Raw genomic sequence first — 20,103 nt, forward strand, 5'->3', positions numbered from 1 at the left:
TTGTTAAATATAATTATGCCCATACTAAAGTACAAATTACTGTTGTCTTTTTTCCTAAATATAGAACACTGGATGAACAAACACTGTGATTGTAGGTGGGAAACTTCAGACTGGTTCTAATTGTTGTCCATGCTCTAAACATCTGAAAATCATCATTTCAATTAAAATCTAAGTTGTCCAACAACCAAAGTCTGTAGGAACATGGAGATATACATCAATTAGTCTTTTGTTGTTTAGACTGCTAATTGTATTGATGTATCATTCATCATTTAGTGGGTGATGCTTTTGTGTTCCCTCTCCAGGAGCATAAAAGAAGCACTCCTGTAAACATACAAATTGTTATTCGCTTCAGTCTATATCCCAGGACTTGAAATGACTGCCAAAAATAATGGAATACTTGAAAGATGCTAAGCAACAGGTGATAGTAGGATGAAGCTGGAAATGGCCCTGCATGATTTTGTGTGTGTGCAGAACTGTTGACGGTAATGCTGTGTGTATTTTTAAAAATAATCTATGCATCAATTTATTTTTATATTAAATGAACGACAATTGTTTGGTGAATGTTTTAATATCCTGCTGCAGGGGTTTTATTCTTTATATGCCCTGACATACAGCCACAGGTGGTGCTATTCTGCACCTGCTCTGGCACAGGGCAACAAAAGGTGCTATTCTGCACATGTTCTGTGATACAGCTCCAGGGGGAGCAATTCTGTATATGTTCTGTTATACAGATCCAGGGGGTGATATAATGCACATATTACTATTTAGTGATTCATATGGCAGTATCATATGTTGCAGCGCTATATAATGGGATATGACACTTTATAGTTTATGAATACATATATTACCAAACTCTTGCAGTAAAATCTAGTAGTACAATGTAGTCACAGTAATGTATTGAGAGCTTTGATGGCTTGAGAGGCTTTCATGATCAGGCATGCTTTACTCGTATATATAATTAACCCTAAATTGAATGTTGTCAGCCTCTGTAGCACTTCTGAATACAAGAGGATTTGGTATGTTATCCTAAAACAAATAACTGCTACAGCATCCTGCAAAGGTTTCCTTATAAATGAGGGCTTCCAAGATGTCTAAAGTAAGCTATAATATCATTACCTCTTCTCACTACCGCATCCAGGATTTCACCCAAGCTGTAGCCATTCTCTCAAATTCCCTTCTCCGTTCTGGCAGATTTTCTCCCTCACATGTAAATTTTGAAACCCACCTCTTCCGAGACGCTTACAACCTTTCCTCATAACACTCTCAGCTAGCATCCTGTATAAGCCATCAATCAACAAACCCGACAGCTCATCCTGACTCGACCAACATATCCTCATCCAAGCACTCCTCTCCTACTGTTCCACTTCCCCCTCAACTGACTAGATTGTAAGCAGGGCCTTCTTCTCCCTTTGTACTAGTTTGTTATTGTTTGTAATTTTCAATTCTAAACCAATCCGGGGGGGGGGGGATTGTACAACTTGTACAGTCTCAGCCGGGCAAGGGAGTCTGGCCGCCCTGCTGTCTCACTGGTGAGAGAAGATAGGTGGGACCCCTGCTTGGACACAGGAAAGCACCAAGTGGTGTGAGGGCATCGCTTCCTCAGGTCCAACACTTTGAGTCTGAGTATATGACATAATATGGAATATGACATAATTTCCTGGTGCTCAGACATAATGTGTGAGGACCTTGAGGGAGCAGTAGCGCTACCACAGGCTTACACCCTCCTGAGCCAACAAAGGTAGGTTGTGTGAGTGTAAGTGCAAATAAGTATATCAGTGTGTAAGTATGATACTGTGTGTGTGTAGGTATGTTATGTGTGTGGATGTTGGTGTGTATTAATATGTGTAAATATGTCAGTATGTTACTGAGTTTGTAAGTAAATATGTAAGTATTATACTGTGTGACTAAGTATTTTAGAAAGCTAGTGTGTGTAGAAGAATGTCACTGTGTTTGTGTGTAGAAGGAGCTTGTAGGTCCCAACCATCCATCTCCCAGGGGGCTCTTCATTTTTTGTTAAATCACCGAGTAGAGAAGCAACTGTGTGTGTATGTGTCTGCAGTGTGTGTGTATTTCATATATAATAGACATACTGACTCTAATACTAAACATCCTGCATATACACACACGCTAACACAGTATATATGTCAATGGGTGTGCGTTGTTGGATAGCATATGCATCTATACCATGAGTTTGTGTGTCAGCAAATGGCGTTGGGATGTCAGAGGTGAAATTAGAGTGGTGCCTGGGAGGGGAGAAGAAGGAGCAGCTGAAATAATCTATATGCAAGTATGGTAGTAGAGTGAGTGGGTGTTAAAGCGAGTTTTAGTGTTAGTATGTATGCTCGCTAGTTATAGGGGGCCTTGAAGAAATACTGCACTCAGACGCCACTTACCCTAGGCTTCTCCCTGTTCTCATGAGGTGTGCTTATGGGAGGATCTTAAGGCGGAGTGATGGGTGGAGCAATAAGTGGGACAGTGGGATGGAAAAAACATAATTTTGTACATCACTGCCTGTAGATGCATGACATCCATGCAACACAAAGCCAAGCAGCAATATATTCAATGTGCATTATATCTCATTAATAACTGGATCATCTGAAAGTGCTGGATATGTAGGAATATGTGTTTTATTCAGTAAACCATGAAAGACTATTTAGGTAAAATAATTTCATGTTTGGTTAACTTAACTATGTTTTATGGCTGGCAGAAATCAGCTAGTTTCCCTTGTGTGCAGGGCTGGCCGAAGACTTAACACCGCCTGGGGCGAAGTTTAAAATGCCGCCCCCCCCGCCGACGCGGGGGGGCATTTTAAACTTCGCTGACGCCATTATTCCCCACCCGGTACTTACCTTTAAAGAGTCCTGCCGGCGAGTCTCCCTGCTCTGCCACGGTGCCGGTTTGTAATGGTGAGCGCCGGAAATTGACGCCACTTCTGGCGCTCATCATTACAAGCCGGCACCGGGACTGAACAGGGAGACTCGCCGCAGAGGAGAGAGAGAGGGGCGCCGAGCGGGTAAGCGAAAACCACTCGGCGCCCCTCTCTCTCTCCTCCACTTCAAAACAAACAACCAAAAAAAAACGCTTGGGGCGGCAAAGTGCCGCCCCTTCTAAAGTGCCGCCTGGGGCAATTGCCCCAGCCGGCTCCATTGTAGGGCCGGCCCTGCTTGTGTGAAGGGTTGTGGCTCAAGATCAGACAGTCTGGGAAACTCCAAAGTATGTCTCACGCACAAATCTATTAATTTTAGAAGAGTGAGTGGGTTGGTCAAAGGATACACCAAACAATGGATCACAGGCCAACGATGAACCAGGAATGTTAATGCGCTGTGTAAATGGGTTGCTTGCATTAATAGTTCTGATTGGAGATTGTTTTACTGGATTTTTGCACATTATTTGCAAAAACAAAATACAGTAGCAGTTGCAATGGCTACAAAAATGTGTTCGGTGACAAAGTATTATGGGTCTGTTTTCCTCTTTTAAATGATCTAATAATTAAGGTAATGTTCTAGTGAACATTATAAATCCCATCATAAAATAATTAGATAAGGAACAGCTGTAATTAAAATTGCTTCATTATTTCAAGCTCCTCTAATTCCAAAAAACTGCAGAGGCAACAATTAAAATTAATTTGCTAAAAGTACCAGGTGGATGCTTCCATTAAGTTTTCCTGATAATTATGCTTACACCATCATGAGTTATGAACATTTATCTTTTTTTTTTTTTTTTTTTTTTTTTTACATTATTTTGCTTATGAGTGGGCAATTCTACATACTTGAAGCAGTTTAAAGAGGGGCAGTAAAGGGCTTGACTGAGAATGGAAAGAATAGTATGTTAGATATAGCGTAGGATTAAAGACAAATACTCATAAAACAGGTTTTATGAAAAAAACAGGTTTTTTCAGTACCCTAAATACCAAACTTTTTATCTATTTTTTCTGCCTGTAGGTAGGTTAACCACTGCTGTAAAATAGGTTATGCTTTCAATTGCCAATATAAGAAGCTGCAAAATGATTATTACAAAAATGCTTTTTCTCTGCAGTTGACACTGAAATAAAATCTGTAAAATTTGTATAGCATGGCAACCCTATGGACATATTTCACTTGGCATAAAATCACTAAAATCACACAAGCTAATAATGTTTAAACTATTTATTTGAAGCTTGTCTTTCACTTGTTTTGAGATGTTACGGGTCTAATGTGAAGATACTATGCAGGGAGTTGTAAAGTTTTATATACAGCAACTATTACATGAACGTGTGCTGCAAAGTTCCACTAAAACTGGGAGCGGGACCATTCCAACCTATAATGTATGTCCAATGAACATTAAGAGGAGAAATTCTCATTGCAAAACCAATTATACCAGCAGTACCTTCAGTCATCCATCCAACAAAAGTAATTTTTTTGTATAATGCTAGCAATTTTGGCTTCCTCTAGCAGCAGGGACACCAGCAACTAAAGCAATATATACCTCTGAAAGTGAATGTTTCCTGGTGTTCAGACAAATGAGGTTCATGCCAAAGGAACCACATGTCTTGTCAGGTAAAGAAAGTATCCTTGTATTTAGGATTGGTCCCTTAACAATCTGGAAATCATGGAATCTGGTTATAATAACGTGTGTTTAAATGGGAACTATTATGAACACTGTTTTAAGACAAGTTTAATTTTTGCAGCTATGGAAAAAAAACAACCCATCATGTAAAGGTATTTCTTTCGGATTCACCACTAAGGTAAGTTTGTACTATATTATAGATTGAAATATATAACCAAGTAACATGTAGAATGTGGTCTGGCACACTGGAGTTTACTCATTAAATAAGCCCCAGAGATGTCAATGAATTCAGATAATATCATTTTGCAGAAAAACAATAGAATACCTCAGTCGTAATTAATCTTCGTTAAGCACTAGTCAAACAACTAGGGAACCTAAGAGATCTAAAACTTCTGCCTAAAACCTCACTTGGGCTGCAGGGGCGAGTCTATCCTTCCTACCACCACACACTATGGATTATGGCAGTACAAACCCTAGGACAATTTCTAGACTGCGTCTTGCAGCTCATTACCATTGGGAATCCATCCCTTTTAACCTTGTAAGGAAAAGGAAAGGAAATATCCATATTATCCACTGGACAACCATAAGTGTAATACGCATCCAGTGTCTTTAAAAACCTCAAATGAGCTACAATCAGGGCCGGCCCTATAATGGGGCCGACTGGGGCAATTGCCCCAGGCGGCACTTTAGAAGGGGCGGCACTTTGCCGCCCCAAGCGTTTTTTTTTTTTTTTTTTTGAAGCGGAGGAGAGAGAGAGGGGCACCGAGTGGTTTTCGCTTACCCGCTCGGCGCCCCTCTTTCTCTCTCTCCTCTGCGGCGAGTCTCCCTGTTCGGTCCCGTTGCCGGCTTGTAATGCAGAACGCGGGAAGTGACGTCAATTTCCGGCGCTCAGCATTACAAGCCGGCACCGTGGCAGAGCAGGGAGACTCGCCGCAGGACTGTTTAAAGGTAAGTACCGGGGGGGGGGGATCGTAGATTATGGCGTCGGCGAAGTTTAAAATGCCGCCCCCCCGGCGTCGGCGGGGGGGGGGGCGGCGTTTTAAACTTCGCCCCAGGCGGCGTTAAGTCTTCGGCCGGCCCTGGCTACAATATAAATTTTATTGCAAAAAAAATATATACTTCAAGAGGAAAGTATGGGCATTGGATGGAGGAAAATATGCATCAATCCCTGCTGGTGCTTTGCACGAATAAATAGAAAAATAAAGAAAAATGTGATGAACAGATTTCCGAGTTATGATAAAGGATGCATGTAACAAAAACATTACTCACCCACACGGAGGCAGATCTTGTGTGCAAAAAATGTTATTAGAACCACTAAATCCAAGATACAAAAATGCTTTATATATTCAATTTATTAATACACATTACAGTATTGCAACTGCATCTGTGAAAGTGAATGATGGGATGGCCTGCAACGCCAGAGTTTTTATACGTAATTTCCGTTTCAGGGTATTTGGTTTTCTCAAGGCAATGTTAGTTAATACAGAATGTTAGATTTTTCATCACTAACTCGCATACGCGCTGAAATTCTCATTAACTAGCCAAACCTGTGAAAATAATTATAATCACCGCATTGAAATTACCTGTCTCCATTTTGCCATCCTGTGCTGCGGGTCCATCAGGGATGACACTCTTTACTTGCAGAAACTCATCTGGTTCATCTCCTCCAATGATAGTAAATCCAAAACCCATGTTACTTTTCTTCAGAATAGTTGTTAAAAATGTTCCCTTCAGTTGAGATGCATCACGGGTAAAGAGAGGTTTTTCTACAGAAATACAAAAAAAAGTATTACAATAAGTTTCAGAACACTTTATATTGTAAAATAAGCACCATATTTACTATTTTTAGATTCAATATGGTTCTACAAATAAGTTTAAAAATGATGGGCAATCTGACCCCCATTCAATGGCATGTATTATGGCATGCCAGTGTAATTCAATTTTCAGATGAAAGTAACAGGCCACGGATCTGCTTAGATTTATTTCCCTAGTATTCTAGAGAGTTTAATGTTTTGTCTAAGCGGAAGGGGATCTTTACGATGGCTGTTCACACCAGAAGGTGTTTATCATGGTTATATGAATTTGTATCATAGTGACATACATTTAAAAAATACACTAAACTATGATATGAATGATTTGAGAAACATGTTTAGAATAATAGTTGACATTTATTATTTACCTTGTAATTCTGTGATCCTCTAAGGAGTGATTATCTGAAGCCATTTGATGGGAGAATATGTTTATACGTACCCCTTCCTATTAGCATTCTAATGTACACATACTGTTATATACGTGACAATGATATAAAATACTTCAAATACTAGTCATGTATCTGTACCATTAATATATGGACTAGCCTAGTAGCATCTACTTTATGGATAATAATGCATATGTTGTTGTTTGTTGGTTTTACATTCTGTTACATAATTCATATACGTGAGATGTATAGCCTATTATAAAACAACATTATCACCCACGGGGACCACCACTAGTACAGTGATCATTTGCATTATGAATTCTGCTCATGGTTTAAACCGTAATAAGCCACATACCTCTGAACACTTGGGCCTGCATTGGCTGGGATCCCAGTTCTGTGGAGGGCATGTTGTGCTGCTGAAGCTTCCTTTTGGCTTCTATCACTGGATTTTCAAATTGAGTTCTTCTATTTATGTGACTGGGGAAAAATGTAATTGTTTTAAAGAAGAGTGCGATATATTAGCGTATTGAAATCTTTGAATGTATGCGTAAAATTAGTGTGACTACATAGTACAATATTTCGAGGACGATTACTGCATACTGCCAGGCAGCACTTTACAGGTGCTGATTAGCAACAAGTAAAATGTATGTGCCTGGAAAAAAAATATATAGTTTTATTTTACTGTATTTTATCAGCCTATTACATTTAGTTGTTAATTGCTTTGCCTAAAGAGTTAAATTAATGAAAAGATGCAAAACACATCTAAACAAAACTTAAGATTAACACACTAAATCTTTACCTGCACAGAAATAATATGAATTACAAGTAGAAGAATTCACTCTAACCCATGATTTGAGGCAAATGATATGCACTGCACACACCACGGGGTCTACCTCACCAAAATACTATGGAATTGCTTCAGAGCAAATGGCTACAGTTTTCAATAAACTGTACATTACGAGGTACATCAAGCAAGTAGTTATACATGTTGCTAAAATGTATGTTTATTTATTATAAGTTTCTTAAAACTCTTGTATTTCTAAACTGTACACAATACTAGTAACCTCTGACCTTAATCTGTGAATACTTAATTTAAACATATCTGGACATAGGTATAACACAGTATGTTAAATAGCTACTTAAATAAACTTGCTTTAGCAATCTTCCCTGAGATAGGGCTGCCCTCAGAGTTTGTGGGGTTCAATGCAAGAAAGGAATGTGGGGCCCCTATGTCCCGAGGAAGGGGCAAGTCAGGCTAATGAAGACAAGCAGAGCACAAGGATATGAGGTCATATCTTAGCACTCCTTTTCAGCCAGCAAAACGGAGACCATGAGCATGAGAAAGAGCGGTAAGCAGAAGCACTGTGAGGCCCACTTAAGTGCGGGGCTGGGGCATAAGCCCCTTGCCCCTGCCTAAGGGAAGCCCTGACTGCAAAGGAAAATTAAAAACATGATACATTTTATCTCTGCTAATGAATCTGACATTATAAATATCTGTATTTTATCTCAATTACTTATGCAAAAAACAGAATGTTGCAGAATCTTGTAATACCTTTTTTATTGGACTAACAGTATTTAAAATAATAGACGAGCTTTCGGGAGTCCTCCCTTTATCAAGTCAAAAGCATTTCTGACCAAGCAAGTGAAAAACACAGTTTAAAACTGACCAGTACATGTTCTGATACAGGGTTAAAACAGGGGTTAAAACAACAAGGTAGAGAATTTGCAGACAAAAAACTAAGAGGGTCGTAAATAGTAAATAGTGGCATATACTGCACAGATAAGGCAAGGGGGGAGCAGGGGTGAGCATGTAGGAGAGAGAGAAGTATAAAAAAAAGGCACAGGTTATAGGAAGTTTTGATAGTGTGTGTCCTCTGTTTTTACAATCATAAAAATGTATCATTTTGGCTTCAAATGTCTTTCTTTCTTGGGTGTTTTTGAAATGACCTCTCAGTGTTTTGATTTTAAGGTCATGTATGGAGTGACCGGTTTGGGTAAAGTGGTGCCCAACTGGGGTGCAAAAGTTTTCTTCCTCATGATGGTTGATAGAGTATCTGTGCAGATTCATCCTTTTATTAAGTTGCTGGCAGGTTTCACCGATGTAACACCCTATTGTACATTTGGTGCATTGAATCATGTATACAACATTCTGTGAAGTGCATGAGTATGATCCTTTAATATTGTATGTCTTGTTGTTGTGGGTGGCTGTGTTGCTGGTACAGATGTGTTGGCAAAGTTTGCATCTGGCTTTGTTGCATGGTTTGCTTCCATTACCTGTGTGTGTTGTTTCAGTATGTAGTTTGCTACTCACCAGCTTTTGTTTGAGATTAGCGGGTTGTCTAAAGGCCAAGATGGGGGGTTCAGGGAAAATTTCTTTTAAAACCACATCCTCTGCTAGCATTGGCTGCAGATCCTTGATGATTTTTCGGATTTCTTCTAGGGCAGGATTGTATGTGGCTACCAAAGGTATGCGTGAGGATGTTTGTTTGTCTCTGTATTGCAACAGGTGTTTGTAGCGCAGAGTTAATTTTCTTATTGATGATCCTGGGTTTGTATCCCTTTTGTTTGAATGTCTGAGACAGTGTTTTTAGATGCATGTCTCTGTCATCAGTGTTGGAGCAGATGCGGTGGTACCTGGTGGCTTGGCTATGGATGATGCCTTGCTTTGTGTGGGATGGATGGAAGCTGGATTTGTGCAGGTAGTTGGATCGGTCTGTGGGTTTTCTGTACAGGGATGTATGTAGTGTGTCCTTGTTTATTGTGACAGTTGTATCCAAGAAGTTTACACTTTCTGTGGAGTCCATTTTGAGTTTGATAGATGGGTGAAACGTATTGAATGCGTTATGAAACTTTCTGAGGTTTTCTTTTCCGTCCATCCAGACAATGAAAATATCATCAATGTAGCGATAATATTTGTAGGGTTTGTGAAGTTGTGTTTCCAAGAATCGTTGTTCCAGGTCAGCCATGAATAGATTGGCATATTGTGGTGCCATTCTCGTCCCCATGGCAGCACCCATGGTTTGCAGATATATATTGTTGTTAAAACTGAAGTAGTTGTGTGTGAGGATGAATTCTATGAGTTTGGTAACGGTTTGAGGACTGTATTTCTGGTTGTGAGTATGTTCTGAGAGGAACAGAGAGCAGGCTTCAATTCCATCTTCGTGTGGGATGTTGGTATATAGAGATTCCACATCCATGGTTACAAGTATGGAATTGGCAGGCAAGTTTGTAATTTTACTGAGTTTGTTCAGGAAGTCCGTGGTGTCTTGTATGAAGCTCTTAGTGTTTTTAACAAAGGGTTTTAAAATATTTTCCACTAAGCCTGAAATTGGTTCGGTTAGTGTGTCCATACCTGTTATTATAGGTCTGCCTGGGTTCCCTGGTTTGTGGATTTTCGGAAGCATGTAGAATGTCCCTATGTTGGGATTGGTGGGTATGAACGTTTCCAATCTTTTTTGCTGTTCTTCTGGGACAGATCTGATCAGCTTCCTCAGTTTGGTAGTGTATTCCTTGGTGAGGTCTTTGATCAGTTTCTTATAGTATGTGCTGTCTGATAGTTGTCTGTTTCCCTACAGTAATCTCAATTACTTGTGATTATACCTAGCAACTCTCCCTCTTCTGGAGAGCAACTTTGTGAGAGTGTGGGGTTAGCTGTGCAGCTTCAAGTGGGTAGAAGGTAAGAGAGAAAGTGGGTGAGAGCGGACATGACCAAATATCAGTCCCCTTCCTGGAGAAAGGAAAATGAGCTGAGAAAGGGCTTCACCTGTAGAGTTCCCAAGTATGCTTGTGATAGATTTATTTATGGCATTGAATCCAAACCATTATGTCTAATTTTACAAAATGTTGATGAATATGGATTTTATGACACTAGTAAAATATGGCACAGAGCTTCTTCCATGTTTCTCATCTGATATATGTTTTTCATTATGTTTTTTTTCTAACTTACACCTTGGCTGGCCATGGATATTTATGGTACCTAGTTTTAAAGGACACATCCCTAAGGGACCTGTGCATAGTGAAATTAATGGTGCAAGCCCACTGTATAAAAATGTCACTTTAGTGTATCACCTAAATTTATTCACCAATTGTTTATAAATTACATTTTATTTTGGAACTTGTGGCAACCTCACTCACAGTTCTACAACTGAACATTAACATACAAGTGTCAGGAAATAGATTAACCATTAGAGTACGATTTGCTCCAACAGGATGAAACACATGCATGTGGAATAAATAATAATAACTTACTCAACATAGTATGTTCCATAAATGGGATCATCAATTTTCTCCCAGCCATAAGGAAGCTCTGAAAAAAAGGATTTTTAAAATTAGTAAAAAAGGAAACCTGTGAGTAGGGCCATAAGGAATTGCCTTTCATAGCAATTGAAATTCAAGGCAAAGAATCACAGTAGTCAATCGTTTCGCTGTTATAAATGCCCCTTCAGGTTTTATGAGGAGACTGTAAACATTCACTTGTAATTTGTGCTTCCTTCTCAGTTTCTTAATAGAGATGAGATGTTCGCTGACAAACAATTAATACTACAAGATACATAAACGTAATATCCAGAATTGCTAAGAGGAAAATAAACAATCTTATTAAATATTTAATAAAATATAGCATTTGTTATCACCTCTGCAAAAGTAATTTATGATTTAAAAATAAAATTCAGAAATAGATGAATTTATACAAAAAAAGAATGATCAATGTGCTGGAACAATCCTTTGGGTATCTTCTGTAAAGGAAAGACTAACCCTGGGAAAGCCCTGGGAAACCCCGAGAAAGATGATTCTGTAAATGAGTTACTTCAGTGCCCACTCCCAAATTACATGGGTTAACTCCTTCCGACGAAGCTGCTGTAGTTTAAACACCTATTCTTAATTGATACCTGCTGCCACTTGTTACCAGCTAGGACTAGTGTTCAACGGAGGAAAACTGATCAGAATTGAACTGCTGTAAAACAGGTTCTAGGTTTATCAGGAATGCTCCAAGGGACTTATCTCCCGCATGTACCTGTCGAGATCTGTTGTTTGTGAGCATGAAAAGTACCCTATCACTCTGATTCAAACAGTGCAGCTTGAATAGGTTCCAAAAGTAAAGGGAAATCAGCCATTTTACAAACAAAAACATTCTGTTTTTACCATACTATAATTTCAAAGCATTCAGAAATAATGATGTAACTAAGTTTTATAAAAGACATGAGTAATATTACTTTTTTGCACATTAACAGTTGGTCAGATATTTAGAATGTTCTGTGAGACAGAGGAAGCATGTGTTCTATAGCACAAACAATATTCATTTTTATATATCTACAGGTATCACACTAGGGAAGCAAAAGCAATTTTCAATGTATCTGTGACTGTCATTACATTGTTTGTCTGTGAAAATATGAATATTTAAATTTTAGGAGATATTCTAAAGATACAAGCACACACACGATAAAGTAGTAAACAGATGCAAAAAAGTAGCCAAATGCTTAGTGTATAGCCATGTTACCAGAGCCATCCATTACATGGGTCACATCATTGGGACCCAGGGGGCACTTTGACAGGGGCAACAATTTGCCACGACAATGCATGTTCTTCCGGATATATTCGTGGATAAAGACAACCGTTTCTGCACCTCTCTTTCTCCGTGAATCTATCTGCATTGTTCTTGCCTCCTGCTTCTGTCTTCTTTCTTCTTCTGCTTCTCTGGTGTCCCAGTGCACTTCCGCAAAAAAAGCAAAGCCACAGGATCAGCCTCTCTATCATTCCTCCAATCGGGTGAGAAAGTGTGACTGGAATTACATATTCTTTTTGTCTTTGTTTTTTTTTTCTTTCTTTAACCAGTGGGGCTTGGACTAAAACATGTTCCTTAGTGCCAAACCTCTGTTGGAAAGGCTTAGTTGTTCTGGTGCGCTTGTGCAAGACTCTGGGGTCATGACCTTTTATTAGCTTGATTGCCGGACACCCTTGAATGCCTGTGACCCTGACCTTCATCTTGACTCTTGCTAATTCATTTTACTCCTTCATATTTTAAATACATTGCACAAATCAAGAACCTGCAAAAGGGTATTCACATGGCCCAGCAGTAGACACAAGGTAGAAAATGACCATTTGATAGGGGTCTGCATAAAGGAAATTAATGGAGGATGGTTCAACCAGGTCCTATCCCAACAGACTAAAAGCTGAGAGGGAAGCTTCAGAAGAACATGCGGACTACGGACTTGTAAGCATGTTAATTAAGGTTTTGGACTCCCTACATACATTAGATTTTTGTCTTAACCCCTAGCAAGGCCAATTATTTGCTTGACAAGAATGTTCTTCTAAAATAGACTGTGATCTGTCCATGAAGCCTAAAATGGTAGAATAAAAAGTTAATAAAAGCTATCCATATTGCCAAAGAACAGTACTCACGAGTTCAGTAAAATCTGTTAAGACTGAAGCCATTGGAGCAAGCACAGCTTAGCGGAGGAGGCCCTGACAGTGCTAGGAGGTGGGCCTTAGAGGTTTTGGTTTAATTGTATTGGTCAGTTAGGTTAGGGGTTGGGTGTTATAAATAGGTAGCATCCATTTTGTTATCTCACTTTTAATCTGCTTGTCAGACCGGATTGTTGTCTTTTGGCATTTTCTGGTCTGGGGAGCGTGTTTTTTCTTTTTCAGGGTCATGGATCGTGATGTGGAGGCGTTGCTGGAGGGAATCCGGGCTGCTGCGAGGGACCGAGGAGCTGCGTGGCTTAGGGACCAGTTGGGCCCGTTGCTGGAAGGTGCCGGGCCCGCGTCGCTGGAATCACGTCATCCGGTGCGGAGGACAAGGCCGCCGCAACGCTTGAGTCCGGAGGAGACCGGTCGGCGGCGGCGGCGGGAGCGGAGTCCGTCTGCGGAGGCAGGGCGCGGTCGTCAGCGGGACATGGAGCGGTGTGTGAGCCCAGCGGCAGGACGTCCGGGACCGGAGGAGCGGGGACGGAGGCCCCGGGGCTTGTCGGTGCCTGCGGGAGGACGGCGGGGAGCTGGAGCGGTTCTGCAGGGATCCGGAGGTGTGGCTGATCTACTTACCGGTGAGGAGCGGGCGGCAGGCCTCGGATGCGGGGGGGGCGCTGCTGGGACGGCGGGAAGCGACGGGGAAGGCCGCGGAGGACACGTGGTCGGCGATGTGTGTGGCGCAGCCGAGGAGGGTATGGCGGCGCTGGGGGTGCTGTTAGGAGTCCTAGGATCGGTCAGGCGAGTGGCAGCAGTGATTGTGGCGATCGCGGGATGGCTGAGCGTGATAGGGATGGGCTTGGCCGGCGCTTTTTACAAGGTGAATCTGCATCAGGCCCCAGGGAGGCACGGGGTGCTGTTTTCAGTGGCAGGAGGAGTGAAGATGGCTCTAGGGGGGAACGCACGGTCCCAGTTGGGGTTGGTGCGCAGCGGGGCAGGCACGCTAGTCGGGTTGGCGGTGTTTTTTCACGCAGGAGTCGGTCGCCTTCACGGTCTGTTCGGCGGACTGGCCACGGGCCCCGCTCACAGACCAGGGATAGGAGGTCGCCTAGTGTTACCAGGAGGGCCGGTGACGGTCGGTGGCGCAGGCGTGCAGCAGATGGCGGTGCTGACAGAGGATGGCGTTCCCGTTCTGGCTCTAGGGGTTCGGTTCCCAGGGATGTTCGGCGGTCTAGTCAGGAGTCCACGTGCAGGGTATTGCCGCGGTCTTCTTCTCGTTCCAGGTCGGAGCAGCGCCAGGCGGATGTACTGGGCGTTCAGCGGACGAGTGTGGAGTTGCTCGGGACGGCGACCGGACCAGCGGAGTCGTCTGTTGGTGGCGGTCAGGACGCAACCCCGAGGCTTTCTGGGTTTTCAGGAAGGTAAATTATTAGCAGGTCTGAAGGCGTTAGTGGAGTCTTTGGGTAGGTCCGGGTCCAGTGCGGATTGTAGCCAGGTTTGGGTTTCCAGGTCTGAACAACAGGTGCAGGCAGGGCCGGTTTCTGGTGAGGCAGCAGTAGGTTTGGCGGTCGGTGAGGGTGCTCAGTCGGCTGAGGATGTTGTGCCTGTTGGTGAGCGGGCGGAGTTGGCGGGTGAAATTGCGGATTCAGCTAGGCAGAATGCTTATGTGTCCTTTTCTGGTCCGTTGGGAGTTCACTTGAAGCGCGAGGTTAAGGAGAAGCTGTGGAAAGGGGAATTTGTTGAGATTTTTTCGCTTCTTCCGTTAGAAGAGTTTGTGGAGGTTAAGGAGGAGGATAAAAAAGATGCCAAAAAGGAGGAAGAGGAGAAGCGGCGTCGGTATCGGAAGATACCTAAATCTTTTGGTAATTGGTTAAGGGCTTTTTGCATTCTGGCGAGTGTGTTAGGGGAGAAGTCGCCTAATTTGTGTTCGTCTTTATTCTGCTACGTGGATGGGATATGGGAGGCTTATCATACGTATGGGGGGTTGGCTTGGTGGAAGTATGATGAGCAGTTTAGGCAGCGCTTAGCAGCTAATCCGGGCATGCGGTGGGACCATATGGACCTACCGCTGTGGATGAAGTTGATGATGGCTCAGCGGGCTTCGCCCTTTCAGCAGGGGGCCGGCGCGGGAACCTCCGGTTCCTCGTCGGCCGTTAATAAAAAAGGTTTCTGTTGGCTCTTTAATGAGGGTCAGTGCAAGTGGGGCGCCAGCTGTAAATTTAAGCATGAGTGCTCTGGATGTGGGGGGGCGCATGGTCTCAACCGGTGTTTCAAGAGGGGTAAGTCAGGGGCCGTCGGTGGCAGTGGGTCAACCCCTGCAGCGGCTCCCGCTGGGGCGGTCTCCAGTGAGGTTAAGCGCGATGTTACCGTGGCTAAGCCGCTACGGTAGGCGTGCGGATGCGGAGTTGTTAAAGGAGGGTTTCCTGCATGGGTTTTTCATTCCGTTTCAGCCTAGGGAGGCGGGGCGTGAGTGTAGGAATCTTAAGTCGGTTGCGGACTTTCCTGACGTGGTTAAGGATAAGTTGATGAAGGAAGTGCAGTTGGGTAGGATGGCGGGGCCGTTTTCGGCTCCTCCGTTGGAGAATTTGAGGATTTCACCTTTGGGGGTAGTCCCGAAGAAGGAGCCGGGGAAGTATCGGCTGATACACCATTTGTCTTACCCCACAGGTTTGTCGGTTAATGATGACATCGATAGGGAGCTGTGTTCGGTCTCCTATGCATCATTCGACCAGGCGGTTGAGTTGGTCAGGAGGGCCGGGCCTAATGCCCTTATGGCTAAGGCTGATGTTGAGGCTGCTTTTCGTTTGTTGCCGATTCATCCGGGGTGTCATCATTTATTAGGTTGTGTTTTTGATCGTGAGTATTTTGTTGATTTGTGTTTGCCGATGGGCTGTTCCATTTCTTGTTCCTATTTTGAAAAGTTTAGTTCTTTTTTGGAGTGGGTGGTTAAAGAGGAGGCTGGGAGCCGGTCGGTGGTTCACTATCTGGACGATTTTTTGTGCGTAGGGGCGGCTGAGTCGGCTGATTGTTCTTATTTGCTGCGGACGTTGGAATGGGTTACGGATTTGTTTGGGGTTCCCTTGGCCGCCGATAAGACGGAGGGCCCCACGACTTGTTTAAGTTTTTTGGGATTGGAGATTGATTCCAGTAAGGGGGAGTGCAGGCTTCCTCAGGATAAGCTGATGGCGTTGCGGCAGTGTGTTGGCGTGGTGAAGTCTGCTAGGAAAGTTACCCTTCGGCAGTTACAATCGTTGATCGGTCGCTTGAATTTTGCTTGCAGGGTTATCCCTATGGGCAGGATATTTAGTAGGAGTCTGTCTAAAGCAACGTCAGGGGTGCGGTCTGCACATCACTTTATCAGGGTGTCCGTGGATATGAGGGCGGATTTGGAGGTTTGGGGGACCTTTTTGGCACATTTTAACGGTACGGTGATTTTTAGGAAGGCGTCTGCTACGGCAGAGGAGTTGGAACTGTTTACGGATGCGTCTGGTAGTGTTGGTTTTGGGGCCTATTTCGGGGGCCGCTGGTGTGCGGAAAGGTGGCCGGTTCAATGGTTGGAGAGTTCCTTGATTCGGAATTTGGCCCTTTTGGAATTGTTCCCTTTGGTTGTTTCTTTGGCTTTGTGGGGGGATCTGTTGCGGGATCGGAAGGTTGTTTTCTTTTCCGACAATATGTCAGTGGTGCAGGCGGTGAATCATTTGTCGGCATCTTCGGGTCCAGTTGTTAGGTTGTTGCGCAGGTTCGTGTTGCTGTGCATGTCATTGAATGTTGTTTTTCGTGCTCGGCATGTTCCTGGATTTCTGAATATAGTTGCGGATTCTCTGTCTCGTTTCCAGTGGCAGCGGTAGCGTGTGCGGAGGGTCAGGCGTGCCCGGAGGAGATCTGGCTGCTCGGGACCGAATGTTTGGAGGTTGCATAAGAGCTTCGTTGGCGCCTAAGACGTGGGCGGCTTACAGTAGGGTGTGGGATGCTTGGGATCGGCAGGTGTCTGTGGTTGGGGATTTGGGTTCCAGTTCGAATCAGTTGGATGCTTTGCTTTGGTTTATATTTCGTTTGTTTTCCTCGGGGGTTTCGGCGTCTGTGATTGATAAGAATATGGCTGCACTGGCCTTTTTGTTTAAACTTCGTGGTTGGGTGGATCACACCAAAAATTTTGTGGTTCGGCAGGCTTTGAAGGGGTTCAGGAGGAATCGTAGGGGAGTGGATTCGAGGCGGCCTGTCTCGGTGCAGGTTCTATCTCGGTTGCTTGGAGTATTACCTGGTATTTGTTTTTCCTTTTATGAGGCCCGGTTGTTTCAAGTGGCGTTTTTGTTTGCGTTTTTTGGGGCGTTTCGGATTGGCGAGCTGGTGAGTGGCAATACGAAGGGTCAAGGTGGGTTGCGTTTTGAGGATGTGGTGGTGAGTAGGGACATGGTCTCGATCTGGTTACGGAGATCGAAAACGGATGTTTTAGGGAAGGGTTGTGTGGTGGTTCTGTACCCGTTTGAGGGGTCTTTGTTGTGTCCGGTGAAGGGTGCGATGGAATTTTTGGACGGTCGCCCTCGGGTGTCTGGGGCTTTCTTTGTTCATGCTGATGGTACTGCGTTGTCCCGTTTTCAGTTTTTACAGGTTTTTCGCAAAGGGCTGCTGGGTCTTGGTTTGGACCCTCGGCATTTTGGAACCCATTCGTTCCGGATTGGGGCGGCTACGGAGGCGGCACGCTTAGGTTTGGGCGATGCCTTGGTTAAGAGGATCGGGAGATGGGAGTCCGATTGTTTTCGTACGTATGTGCGGCCTGGGGATGTGGTCTGAGGGGCGATTCTTTTTTTTTTGTAGGTTTGGTGGCTTGGATCGTGGGCCACTCGTATGTTTTCTGGGCCAGACGGAGAGCTGCAGTTCGGGTTAACGGTCAGCAACTGGGCTTTCCTGAGGACCGGATCAAGATTTGGTGGTTTGGTTTTCGGGGTTTCAGCTGGATGGATGTGTGTTCTGAGGTGTGGGGGAGGTTGCATTCTGGTTTGCGACCGGATTTTGTGCTATTTCATGCTGGGGGTGATGAGTTGGGTCTGGTGCCGCAGAAGGATTTGGTTCGGAGGATGAAGCAGGATTTGGATCGGTTGAGGGAGTTGGTGCCGGGGGTTTCGGTGGTATGGTCAGAGATGGTGCCTCGCTTAAGTTGGAGGCATGCTCGTGATCCTGTGGCTATTGCTAGATGCCGGGGTAAGGTCAATAGGTTGATGGCCAGTTTTGTTCGGCGGTTTGGGGGTGTGGTGGTGCGGCATTTGGAGTTGGAATTGCTGCTCCCAGGTTATTTTCGGGCTGACGGGGTGCATTTGACTGATGTTGGTCTGGATTTGTTGAACTTAGGTTTTCAAGATGGTTTGGTTCGGGCCCTGTTTTTTCGGGGTGGCGTGGCTCAGACGGCTTGAGGGGTCAAGGTCTGGCTGGTGGCGGGGTGGAGTGGCAAGTTTGGGAATTCTTGTATGGGGTTTTTTCGTGGAGAAGGTGAATGAAAGGTTGATGGTGGTGGTTTTTGTAGGTTTCGAGCTGGTCTGTGGCTCAGAACCTGGGGGTGTAGGGGTATCTGGGTATACCCCTATTTTGGAGTTGGAAATGTAAATTGTTGGCACTTTATTGTTATGTTTTTTGGTCACTGTTAATTTATTGGGGGTCATTGTCATGGTGTGGGTGGTGTCGGGCTATTTGTATTCTAATGTTTTGTATGACAATGATTTTTGTTTTTATGTTCTTTTCAAGCTGTGGACTTATAAATAATTTTTCCACTACATTTCTGGTGTCTGTGTTTCATTTGGGGAATGGTATTTGGGTGGGGTCTCTTTTTTCAGGTGGGGCCCACATCTCGACTATGCGCCTGTCATGATTATTACTGAGGTCCAAACATTATTTTTGCTTTGCTCTGGAATATGCTGAAGCTTTATTGATGAGCAAAAGCATATTCAAAATTTCCGTAATAGTGTCAAATAAAAGGAAAGATAAAATGATCACCCTAAGTAAGAAGTTGCTGAATGGATGTTTTGCCTTGTATAAAGAGATTTTTCCAGACCTTAAACTGGTAAGATTAAAAAAAATGATATGATGCTGAAAAACCCCACAAACATAAATTCTTCCTTTCCTTTAAGTGTGGTGCTTTAATTGGATATTTGCATCTGACATGAAAGGGTAATACTTGTTTGAATAAACTGAGGCTTTATACTACATAAATATTATTGTATTTAGCTTTTCCACTCTTAAAGGAAAAAAGTAGTAACTGGAAATACAATACAAGCAGATTTCCTAGGTAACCTTTACTATCTTCTTGATGTTGAGAGTTATAATTATTATGAGCCGACACATAAAATATATAACATAGATGAACATTTTCATAATATAGAGAACACAGGTACAACTAAAAATGAAACATATTAATCACAATTTTTAAAACCATTTTTGACATATGTGAAATAGGAAAAAACCCCCATATATATATAACCATTGGGCAAAAATTTTCCTTTCATGGTTTGGTTTCTCTGAATGCTGTTTAAGAGCCTGTCATAAATAATCATTTAGGTAGTAAACATAAAAAGCTGTTTGGCAATATTATTCCAGCTATGTTCAGTTACCATTTTGCTGATTTAACCTTAATAAATCATCATGAGTGATTAAATGCCATTCGAGTAAATGTGTGCTGATGACTATGAGTGAGAAAACAAACTGATGTTTCAGTTGTTCTTTTACTGCAGATAATTATAGAATAAAGCTGTACTAAGAAATAAATAAGTATTTATGGCACTTTTACCTATTGTGTAATACACCCTAAATCCCTCTAGACTGTAAACTCGTTTGAGCAGGGCCCTCCTCACCTGTTGTCGCTGTTATGTTACATATTACTTGTTATGTCCTGTCTACCCACTGTACAGCGCTACGGAATTTGATGGTGCTATATAAAACAATAAATAATAATAAGTAAATAGTGACTTAAAAAG

General features: G+C 43.1%; 1 protein-coding gene across 5 annotated transcripts in view; it reads right to left on the reverse strand.

The window, feature by feature from the left end:
* MAGI2 (membrane associated guanylate kinase, WW and PDZ domain containing 2) overlaps positions 1 to 20,103 on the reverse strand; it is a 401,461-nt gene that overhangs the window by 69,953 nt on the left and 311,405 nt on the right. For all 5 annotated transcript variants that reach the window (XM_053465469.1, XM_053465466.1, XM_053465467.1 and 2 more), the window contains 3 exons: positions 10,991 to 11,048; positions 7,098 to 7,219; positions 6,129 to 6,311 (listed from right to left, as the gene is read on the reverse strand). In XM_053465469.1, the coding sequence (XP_053321444.1) occupies positions 6,129 to 6,311; positions 7,098 to 7,219; positions 10,991 to 11,048 (363 nt within the window). The remainder of the gene's footprint in view (positions 1 to 6,128; positions 6,312 to 7,097; positions 7,220 to 10,990; positions 11,049 to 20,103) is intronic.

Source organism: Spea bombifrons, chromosome 4 (assembly GCF_027358695.1).
Source record: "Spea bombifrons isolate aSpeBom1 chromosome 4, aSpeBom1.2.pri, whole genome shotgun sequence".
Lineage (NCBI taxonomy): Eukaryota > Metazoa > Chordata > Amphibia > Anura > Pelobatidae > Spea > Spea bombifrons.